The 12,710-nt window shown below is 37.1% G+C and overlaps 1 protein-coding gene across 2 annotated transcripts in view; it reads left to right on the plus strand.

Moving 5' to 3' along the window:
* The window catches only part of LOC125676208 (uncharacterized), a 441,312-nt gene that overhangs the window by 361,285 nt on the left and 67,317 nt on the right, over positions 1-12,710 (plus strand). For both annotated transcript variants that reach the window (XM_056159101.1, XM_056159100.1), the window contains 2 exons: positions 8,136-8,390; positions 10,782-10,994. In XM_056159101.1, coding sequence (XP_056015076.1) covers positions 8,136-8,390; positions 10,782-10,994 — 468 coding nt within the window. The remainder of the gene's footprint in view (positions 1-8,135; positions 8,391-10,781; positions 10,995-12,710) is intronic.

A 12,710-nucleotide genomic window follows, 5' to 3' on the forward strand; every position in this document is an offset into this window, starting at 1 on the left:
TCGTGAGATTGACTATAAGGAGTGAGGTTGACTAAAGAGCATGATATTGACTAGAGAGCGTGAGATTGACTATAGATCGTGGCATTGGCAATATAGTCTAAGGCTGACTATAGAGCGTGAGATTGACTATAGAGCGTGAGACTGACCATAAAGCGTGAGGTTGATTATAGATCGTGAAATTGACAATAGAGCATGAGGCTAACTATAACGTGTGAGATTGACTATAGAGCGTAGGATTGAGTAAATAGCGTGAGGCTGACTATAGGTCGTGAAATTGACAATTGAGTTTGAGATTGACTATAGAGCGTGATATTGACTATGGAACGAAAGGTTGACAATAGAGCGTGAGATTGACAACAGAGCATGAGGCTGACTATAGATCGTGATTGACAATTGAGCTTGAGATTGACTATAGAGCGTGATATTGACTATGGAGCGTGAGGTTGACAATAGAGCGTGAGATTGACAACAGAGCATGAGGCTGACTATAGAATGTGAGGTTGACATAGAGTGTGATATTGGCTATAAGAGTGTGGTTGACAATAAAGCCTGAGAATGACTGTAGAGCGTGATATTGACTAGAGAGCGTGAGTTTGATTATAGAACGTGAGATTGACTATAAAGCATGAAGCTGATTATATTATATTATTAAAGTGTGAGGCTGACTATAGAGCGTAAGATTGACCGTAGTGTGTGAGGTTGACTCTAGAGCGTGGTATTGACTACAGAGCGTGAGGCTGACTGTAAAGCGAGAGGCTGACTATAGATCATGAGATTGACTTTAGAGTGTGATATTGACTATAGAGCGTGGGGTTGATTATAGAGCGTAAAATTGACCGTAGAGTGTGAGGCTGACTGTACAACAAGAGGTTGATTATAGAGCGTGATATTGACTATAGATCATGAGTTTGACTATAGATAGTGGCATTGGCAACATAGTTCGAGGCTGACTATAGAGCATGATATTGACTATAAAGGGTGCAGTTGATTATACCGCGTGAGATTGACTATATAACGTGAGGCTGACGATAAAGCGTGAGACTGACTATAGATTGTGAAATTGAGAATAGAGCGTGAGGCTTACTATACAGCTTGAGATTGATTATAGAGCGTGATATTGACTATAAAGCGTGACATTGACTATAAAGTGTGATGTTGACTATAGATCGTGAGGCTGATTATAGAGCATGGAATTGACTATAGAGCGTGATATTGACTATAAAGCGTGAGATTGACATAGAGCGTGATATAGACTATAAAGTGTGAGTCTGACTTTAGAACCTGAGGCTGACTATAGATCGTAATATTGACTATAGAGCGTAAGACTGACTATAGAGCGTGCTATTGATTATAAAATGTGAGATTGATTATACATATGTAGAACATGAGATTGAGTATAGAGCCTGAAGCTGACTATAGAGCGTAACGTTGACCATAGAACGTGAGGTTGAATATAGAGCGTGAGGCCGACTATAGAGCGTGAGATTGACTATAGGGAATGACGTTGACTATCGAGCATGAAGTTGAATATAAAGCGAGAGGTTGACTATAGAGCGTTAGATTGACTATAGTATAGGGTTATTGAACTTATATTGGTGAATATTGGCACGAGTTGGCTGTTAAAATGCACGAGCTTGCGAGTGCATTTTGACAGCCAACGAGTGCCAATATTCACCTATATAAGTTCAATAACCCTTTTATTATATAGCTAAAGTATTAAGTTGTTAAATTATATCCCTTTTCACTCAAACTGCTCCAAAATAGACGATAATTCATCAATATTGGCAGTGTGCAATAACAGCATGCATTTCTTAACTGTTCAATATTTAACCCGTCATTAATGCATGAAGCAAACTGATTTTTGTAAATGGAGACATAATAATTTATGTACAGTAAAACATTTTGCATTTAACGTCAATATTGAACGTTCATACTCGGAATGTTTCGGGCGCATACAATTTACGCAATACATTCTCAGGATATTGAACGCTAACATTCTCTAGATTTTACGCATATTTTATATTAGACTATTTATTAGCTATATAATAAAGTGTGATATTGACTATAGAACGCGAGTTGACTATAAAGCGTGAGGTTGACAATCGAGCATGATATTGACTATAGAGCTCGAGGAAGCCTATATATCGTGACATTGGCAATAGAGCCTGGAGTTGACTCTTGAGCGTGAAATTGACTATAAAGTGTGAAGTTGAGTATAGAGCATGAGATTGACTATAGTGCTTGAGATTGACTATATAACTTGAGACTGACTATAAAGCGTGAGACTGACTACATATCGTGAAATTGACAATAGAGCGTGAGATTGACAATAGAGTGTGGGATTGAATATAGAGCGTGATTGTGAGTATAGGGCACGAGGTTGACTTTAGAGTGTGAGATTGTCTATGGAGCGTGAGGTTGACTATAGTGTGTGAAACTAACTATATAACGTGAGTCTGACTTTAGATCATGAAATTGACAATAGAGCGTGAAGCTGACTATAGAACGTGAGACTGAGTATAGAACGTGAGAATGACTATAGAGCGTGAAACTGACTATAAAGCGCGAGGCTCATAATAGAGCGGGAAGTTGACTATGGAACATGCTATTGACTATAGAATGTGAACCTGACTATAGAGCGTGATATTGACTATAGAGTGTGAGATTTACTATAGAACGTGAGATTGACTATAGAGCATGAATCTGACTATAAAGCGTGAGGCTGACTATAGAATGTGAGGCTGAATATAGAGTGTGAGATTGACTATAGAATGTGAACCTGACTATAGAGCGTGATATTGACTATAGAGTGTGAGATTTACTATAGAACGTGAGATTGACTATAGAGCATGAATCTGACTATAAAGCGTGAGGCTGACTATAGAATGTGAGGCTGAATATAGAGCGTGAGATTGACTATAGAGTGTGATATATAATATAGAGTGTGAGAATGATTATAGAGCGCGAGGTTGTCTATAGAACGTGAGATTAACTATAGAGCGTGAAACTGACTATAAAGCGCGAGGCTCATAATAGAGCGTGAGGTTGACTATGGAACGTGCTATTGACTATAGAATGTGAAGCTGACTATAGAGCGTGCTATTGACTATAGAGTGTGAGATTGACTATAGAACGTGAGATTGACTATAGAGCATGAATCTGACTATAAAGAGTGAGGCTGACTATAGAATGTGAGGCTGACTATAGAGCGTGAAATTGACTATAGAGTGTGAGATAGAATATAGAGTGTGAGAATGATTATAGAGCGCGAGGTTGACTATAGAACGTGAGATTGACTATAGAGCGTGAAGTTGACTATAAAGCGTTAGGCTGACTATAGATCTTGATATTGGCAAGAGAGCCTGAAGCTGACTATAGATCGTAAAGCTTAATTTAGAGCGTGAGATTAACTATAGAGCGTGAAACTGACTATAAAGCGCGAGGCTCATAATAGAGCGTGAGGTTGACTATGGAACGTGCTATTGACTATAGAATGTGAAGCTGACTATAGAGCGTGCTATTGACTATAGAGTGTGAGATTGACTATAGAACGTGAGATTGACTATAGAGCATGAATCTGACTATAAAGAGTGAGGCTGACTATAGAATGTGAGGCTGACTATAGAGCGTGAAATTGACTATAGAGTGTGAGATAGAAAATAGAGTGTGAGAATGATTATAGAGCGCGAGGTTGACTATAGAACGTGAGATTGACTATAGAGCGTGAAGTTGACTATAAAGCGTTAGGCTGACTATAGATCTTGATATTGGCAAGAGAGCCTGAAGCTGACTATAGATCGTAAAGCTTAATTTAGAGCGTGAGATTAACTATAGAGCGAGATATTGACTATAAAGCGTGAGGTTCACTATCGAGCATGAAGTTGACTATAGAGCGTTATACTGTATATTGAACGTGAGATCGACAATAGAGCGTGAAATTTACTATAAAGCATGAGGTTGACTATAGAGTGAAGCTGACTATAGAGCGAGAGATTGACTATAGAGTGTGATATAAACTATACAGAGTGAGGTTTACTATAGAGCGTGCTATTTATTATAAAGCGTGGGATTGACTATAGAGTATGAAACTGACTATAGAGCGTGATATATACTATAGAGCATGATATTGACCATAGAGTGTGAGATTGACTATAGAGTATGATATTGACTATAGAGCATGAGATTGACTATAGAAAGTTAGGCTGACTGTAGAGTTTGAGATTGACTATAGAGCGTGGGGCTGACTATAGATGCTGAAATTGACTATAGTGAATTAGGCTGACTGTAGAGCGTGAAGTTGACAATTGAGTGTGATATTGACTAGGGTGCGTGATATTGACTATAAAGCTTGAGATTCACTATAGAGCGTGAGATTGACCATAAAGCGTGAGATTCACTATAGAGTGTGAGGCTGAGTATGGAGCGTGATATGGACTATAGAGCGTGAGAATGACTATAAAGCGTGAAATTGACTATAGAGCGTGAAATTCACTAGAAAGCGTAATATTGACTATAGAGTGTGAGACTGACTATAGAGCGTGAGGCTGACTCTAGAGCGTGGAATTTACTATAGAGCATGATATTGACCATAGAGCATGCGATAGACTATAGAGCGTGAGGCTGACTATAGAGCGTGAGGTTGACAATGGAGCGTGAGATTGACTATAGAGAGTGATATTGACTATAGAGCGTGATGTTAACTGTAAAGCGAGAGGCTAACTAACAGAGAGGGCCTCCGTGGCTGAGTGGTTAATGCATCGCGCTCAAAATCACACGGCTTCTCACCTCTGGTCGGCTTGGGTTCGAATTTCGCTCACGCCGATAAGTGAGAAAGTTTCCACGTTTACTTTCGGAAGGTCGGTGGTCTCTTCCCAGGCACATTGTATCTGGGTTATCTCTCCCACCAGTAAAAACTGGGCACCACCATATGACTGAAAAATTGTTGAGTGTGGCGGAAAACATCAATCAATCAATCTAACTAACAGATCTCAAAAAGTTGTCGTAGGTGATTTAATTCTAGAACTTCAAATTCTGGAGTTCCTCAATGGTCTGTTTTAGGACCATTTTTGTTCTTTTGATATGTAAATGACATATCTGATGATCTATCAAATATACTTTTTGAGGATGACACGTCTTTGTATGTTATTAATGATGGTGACATAATGACTACAGCAAATGCAATAACAAATGATCTTGAGAAAATAAAGCAGTGGGTTATGAAATGGGCTATGGATTTTAATCCACATAAAAAACAATCAATCTAGATATCACAAGAAAACACATCTCAAATCCTAAAGTAGATTTTTGTTATAATAGTTCGGAAGTTATGAATGCAGAAAATCATACTCATTTAGGATTAAAAGTTCAATCTGATGGCATTTGGAGATCACACATAGTAGATGTTCATGAAAAGGCATCTAATAAACTAAAAATTTTACAGATACTGAAATATACTCTAAATTGACAATTTCTAATAATTTGTTTTTCTTTTATTCGACCTGTTATTGAATATGGTAATTTAATTTGGGATAATTGTACAGAAAGAGAATCTATTTTACTAGAGAATGTTCAGGTTGATGCAGAAGGAATAATTACTGGAATGAGATTAAATTCTTCTAGGTGAGCTCTATATGATGAATTAGGCTGGGATAGCTTATCAACCAGAAGAAAAGTTCATCAACTTATTTTATTTTACAAATCTCTTGCTGTGGCATTCAATTCGACAGTTAGATATATCGACGACGTGTTGTCTATTAACAATACTAACTTTCATTCATATGTCGATTTTATGTATCCCGGTGAGCTCGAAATAAAAGACACCACAGAGTCGTCCACTACTGCTTCATACTTAGATATTTTATTGAAAGTAGATATTAACGGCAAACTAACAACTCAACTGTATGCCAAACGGAATGCTTTCAGCTTTTCCATCGTCAGCTTCCCATATTTATGTAGCAATATTCCATTATCACCAGCATATGGTGTTTATATCTCTCAACTGATTCGATATGCAAGAGCTTTTTTTTTGCGTATAGTCAGTTTTAAATCGAGGCAAGCTACTGACAAACAAGTTGATGTCACAGGGGTTTCAACAGTGTCGATTGAAGCCAGCATGTCGCAAATTCTATGTTCGTTATAATGATCTAGTCCGTCAATACAACCTACATATCTATCATTGGGTCAAATGCTGTCTGACGTGTTTCATACCGAGTGTTAGGCCGTTCTTGGCACACTGATTTTGACTATGGATAACTTCGTATACCTGATCAGGATATAGGGCGCACGGCGGGTGTGACCAGTCGACAGGGGATAGTTACTCCTCCTATGCACCTGATCCCACCTCTGGTGTGTCCAGGGGTCCGTGTTTGCCCAACTATCTATTTTGTATTGCTTATATTGGTATATGAGATTGATCACTGTCCGTTATCTTCGCCTTTCATACTAGTATGAGGTTACAGATGAAGTTTAAGTTTCGTGACTGTAGACTGCCTTTTACGGGATTTATTAGGATTTCTATCAATTCAGTGTTAAGCGTATGAATTTTAAATCTGTTATATGGTTATCAAATAAGTAGATGCATATCAAATTCCATTTTTTTTTTACGGCTAACGTATTATGACTAAGACTTTGCTTCACATTTGAATCTACTTATCAGGGCTTTTTTCTCCTTACTTTGATGTAGGAAACTAAATTGTGGTATCCTGGGTTAGTCTACCTAACCTTGTAAGACATGGTTTTATGCTTCACTGATTATCTTTTATAAGTGTACCCTATTTAGTTCTCTGTACTTTCTTTTCGTTGCGTGAAATCCATATAGCTTACTATACAAAACAAAGAGACCATACCAATCTAATAACGCGGTGCTTATGGATATGATGTAATAGATCCTCTCATTAATGACCATTAAATTTGAAAAAAAAACGAACGGAATTGTAAAATAAAACTTCGTTTGGTGTGCATATCCATCAAACACCGTACATTGTGTTTTCTTTAACTTGCAACGATTTTCCGAGACTGACCTTTTCAAAATATACTGCCCGGATGAATGCTTCAATGTCCAATGCATTTTAACGTCTTGTAGCAAACCTCCGATGGTCCGGATCCGGAGCAAACATTTCTGGATTAACAATGCCAAAATAAACCTCTCCTAAATATCGTTCGGAAGATAGAGCGTGCCGATTACCGAATATCCACGTATATGCTGTCCTTAGACCTTACCTCTTACCTCTTTGGAAGTCTTCCTGAAAAAAATGGCATAGAATGGCAGATACTTGTACATGTACACCACAAGTCAGATAATGTATTACTTTAAACTTTAAGTTTGTACTCTTCATTTTTTGGCGGCAGGTATTATAAACCATGACTGACTGCTTTGCAAATTCATTCACCATGTCTCTCTAAAAGTTTGCTCTTGACTCTTTGGCTGTTGGGTACATGTATCTGTTAACTTGTTTGATCAATAACTCATTCTTTCGATTTAATTTTTGCAAAATCCTAATTACCCTTGTGTATACATATACTGATGATAAACAAGTGGTTGTGAGGGATACTTCGTTAATAAAATGACTTAATCAATTGTCTTGTCATACATCCCACACAAATGAAATAAAGATTTCGCAGTTTGTCACTGATATCATATATCGTATCATTGTGTAATACCTACCTGCTTCGTGCCTCGCTGTATATAAGGTATCATTCATTATGGAATAACTGAATGCTAATGACTCTTAATTGCATTATCAAAATTATTTCATGGCGTTAGTTAATCAGTTTGTACGAAATTCCCATTTAGACATTTAGATTATTTTCGCATACAGAAGTTATGGTTTCATGAATTTCTCTACAATAACTTTTATATGAATTTCAAATATATCATTTTTTTTTCAAATTTCACGTTTACATGATACATTTTTGAACAAATGATGCATTTTCGAATTCATTATTATTAATTTCAAATACGTACATTTCAAAGATATATATTTAACATTCACGTTTAGCATTTGATGTACGGATTGTCACCTCATATCCTGATCACGTAGACGTAGATACAACGTTAATACTTTTTTTTTACATTCTTAAGATGACATCATTGTACTTTTCGTAAAACTGAATCACCTTTGTGGGTTTTTCTTCAGTGAAAATACCTGAGGAAATTCTCGAATGGGACTATGATGCGCGAAGAAGATACGCAGAATGTGCCAAGAAAGGAACTCAAACAATACACAGAGCTCGTGCAATGATAGTTGGATGCGCAGGGGCTGGGAAATCTACTCTGCTTAAACGTCTACAGAAACGAAGTCTGGATGAAGTGAAACAGGTTCAGTCTACAGTTGGATTAGAAGTACACGAAGACATCTTTGAAATTGCTCCGGAATCTGATTGTTTAAAAGGTAAAATAAAGAAAATAATATTTAGTTTTTCCCGTAAATCTATCGTCATTCCATGAATAAATCCCGGTTTATGGTGTTGCTGAAACGTAAAGATAACATCTTTTACTAAAAGGAGGGCGATAAACGTTTTATTGCGTTTTGATCGATGTATAATTTCTAGATAAAATTTATGGATCACGTGGAAGAGTGACGTCAAGGCATTCCTTCAAATTTTGCTATATCATCTGATATAAAACAATCAATAATAGTATCACAGAACGGCATTAGATCAGAACTTTATCACAAAAAATCAGCAAAATCATTCTGTAACAAAACACGCTATTTATATGTAGTATCCATGGCTAATTCATGACACTAAAACCCATAGGCGCTCGGGTGGTGGATAATGGAAATAAAAGCGATCAAGAAAATTCGAACTATGATTTTTACCCACTGCATGAAGTGGACTTTTAGTTTTCTAACATATTTTGGTTAATGTATACTAGCATAATATAAAATGAATTTAACACGTTAGACCATTCCCACTCTGTACTAGACGGAGCAAGGCTTGCCATTACCTAGTCCCCTTCCGTGCCCCTTAATCAGCACATCCGTAAGAAACCGACAAATTCGCCCCTTTCGCATCGAACGTAAGACGTGTCTAATTACAAAGAACAAAATTATAACAGACCCGAATGTCGGGTTGGTTGGTCAAAATGATTGTTGAGATATTTCGATTTGTTTGTAACTACACCTCCTACACGATTTAGGATTTTGAAGATCAGTCAAATAAACATGTAATGCAAGTTGGGTTTTTTTCTGACATCTTTTACTCGTCCTTCAACACTCACCCCTCCCTTTTTGGAATAGAATAATACTACGTGCCTAAAACGTACATTGTATATGTGTTACTATTGCTGTGCTGCTTAAGTAATTTCCGTAACAGTCATTTCATATGCTAACTCGGTCTTGATTTGATCTTATAGTCAATAACTAGGGGTTATTCATAACACAAGACCGTAGGGCACATAGCTTACCTGAATCACATTGACCCTGCCATTGTTGAGAGTTGTTTATATTTTTAAAAGATTGTTTTTATCAATATTTAACAAATTTTGATCGCGTATTCTGTACCGTATTTCAACATTTGTTATATTGATCTTTGGATATGATGAGCTCTCGATGTTGGCCCCGTGAATTTTATTATATTTGGAACAGACTGTACATGTAAACATCTTATCTTCTATTGTAGCCCCACCCTACCCTTGGGAGCCCTAATTTTAACAAACGTTAATGTATTCTATTTCTGGACGTTTCCATGTCTCTGTGGTTCTTCGGATTGAAAAAAAAAAAAATTCCCAATGATGGCCTAACCCTATCCTTGAAAACCATAACTTGAATAAACTTTAACCTTCATGTAAAATTTATATCCTTTACCGTGTACCAACCTGCGCCTGGGAACTATGTTTTCAACAATCATGATCTACACTATGTCAGGAAGTTTTCATGTGAATTTCAAATTTTCTTGCCCAGTAGTTATTGAGAAGATTTTTGAAGATTTTTCCTTCATATTTGCATGCAAAACTTTTGATCCTCTATTGTAGCCCCAGTCTAGCCAGGGGGGGGGGGGGGGCATGAGGTTAGCAACATTCAATCTGCACAATGCGAAGAAGCGTTCATGTATTGTTTTGGCTCAATGATTCTCAAGAAGAATCTTTAAAGATTTCCCTCATATATAATCTCACGTAAATCTTTGATACACTGATGTGACCCATACTACCCCAAGGGTCGACATTGTAACAAACGTGAATCTACGCTATGTCAAAAAGCTTTTAGGTAAATTTTAGCATTTTTTGTGTAGTGGATCTTGAGATGATTCTTAAATGACCCCACAACATTTTCTCTTTTCTGTGATTATCTCCGCACTGAAGGGGACAAAACCCTTCAGTAGAGCAATCTTGATTTCCCTTCACCCATGGATGATTTACACCAAATTTGATAGAAATTAACACAGTGGTTCTGGAGTAGAAGATGGAAATGGGAAGTTTATGGACAGACTTACAGAAGATGACAGACAAAAGATGACTTGAAATTCTTGAAATACTATCAGCTCAGGTGAGCTAACCGCGGAGGTCCCACGCGACCACAGACCCAAGTACCTTAACTGTAGCAGCCTTGAAAGTTGTGTGTCAAATTTGTTACAAATCATGTACAATTCGTGAAACATCTATATGAATGAACGAGTAGCGAATGAGACGTGAAAATAGAATGTACCGAAATATAGATGTGATGTTATTCATATGGTTAGAAATAGTCCATCAATAATAAATAAAAAAAAACTTTTAACAAATGAAACATAATCCGAATGTTTGAATACTGTCCTAAACATATGCTACGTCATTCTCCTATCAGACCTACCAGCTGACACGGGAAAAGAAGGGAAGCAACTCTTGAGTATTTTAGACTTTGGTGGACAGTGTGCCTATTATGCGTGTCACCAGGTCTACCTCAGCAGAAGAGCCTTCTATCTTCTTGTTCTCAACATGTCTAAGAGATTTGACGAGAAAGTTGACCCCTCACTCTGTGAACAGGAAGGGACCATGTTTACTGACTGGACACACGGAGGTAAGTGAGTTAAATGAGTATGTTCACAGGTAACACATTAAATACAATCAGGATTGTACTAATGAAAATTTGAAGATCCATTCAAGATACATCGGTCTTTTAATTGACGACATAACTCTATAATGAAAGGTAAATATATCGAACAGTGATCAATCTCATATATGAAATTTGTTGAATATTATGCCAGACAATGGGTTAGATATGAAAAAGAAGAACTTGATACATTGTCAGAATGGATTAAATGTGTAAAAGGAAGATTAAAATCCCGCATTAGACACTTCAAAACGAAAATTCGTACCATCTATCCTTCTGTGATTCGGAAACCAGAAGTGACAAAATAATTAGATAAGTTACACGAGAAATATGTTTTGGTTCCTGCTGACAATCTTTGTAACAACATGGTATTTGTTCTTAAGAAGGCATGCTACACCAGAGAAATTTGATATGGATGAAAAGTGGATAATATGTACAACAATATTTTGAATTTGAAAATTTTCAAATTTTCTTTATTTAGTCAAAAATACAGTTTTGGTTGAAAGCAATCTCAGAAAAATGTAAAACCCCTGCTGGACTCGAACATGCGATCTACAATTCAGCAGTCGACGTGCTATCCTACTGAGCTACTCAGCTAAGCGAGAATTCTTTAAATGGATAGACAAATATTGCTGATATTCATATTTTCCACCAAGTTTTAGAAAGAAGTCAGCCATTATGACGATGTAGAGTACCCCCTTAATATTCATTATTACAACTCTACTTTAAACAAAATTTGCATTAATTTTACGTTTGGTCACCGTACTTATACCCCAACTGCCTTTTCAAAAATGAAATTCTCCAAAACCATGCTTCAGTTTCAGACAAATGTGATCTCAGGCAATAGATTGGGTGAATATAAGTTACCGTACCTATACTGGATTCCTTAACTCTATAAAACCCTTACTAACTGTTAAGTGCAAGGAAGGTCAATACCTGTGAACCCCCGGGGGCTCGTACCCGTAGTAGAAACGGATAGCCCCGAGATGCCGCAAATATGTACAATGCTCAGACTTAATCAGTCGTACTGCGCCTATATAGGATATATTGACTGATAGCGAACAAGTGCACTGGCAGGGAATTCCACACACCAACACACTTCCACAAAGACAAGCAGGGATGTCCACACACCTGCCCTTGCGCAGTAATAGGCAGGGATGACCGCACACCTATCACTATATTAATACCTGTTCTATATCAGGGAACACACTCTGGCAGTAATAAGCAGATGACCGCACACTTACTACTAAGACATACAATATAAGTAGGGAGTTCCGAACACTTTTACGTACCTTGCAGGGTTTGTCGAGTTTTACCTATAGCACCGTCTTTTAACTCATCGTATAGAAAAATCTTATATATCCGCAGTACCATACATGATCCGTAGTGTATAATTACTTGCAAATTAAAACAAAATACTAATCATACCCAAACTGGCTAACCTTTATATAATCTACTATAGAAACACAACGATTATAATTGTATGTACTTTAATTCAAAACTAACAATTCAGAAATATTTATTTGAGTATGTCTAATAAGTAATTAAAATGACAAGGGTGATAACTCTCGCAATAAAGATAACATAAGAAATACAGTTTTCCGGTTCATCACCCACACCCTAGCTTCATGCGTCTTCGCATAAAAGAACATACAGCAGTATTTGGCAAACACAAGTCACATG

Source organism: Ostrea edulis, chromosome 3 (assembly GCF_947568905.1).
Source record: "Ostrea edulis chromosome 3, xbOstEdul1.1, whole genome shotgun sequence".
NCBI lineage: Eukaryota > Metazoa > Mollusca > Bivalvia > Ostreida > Ostreidae > Ostrea > Ostrea edulis.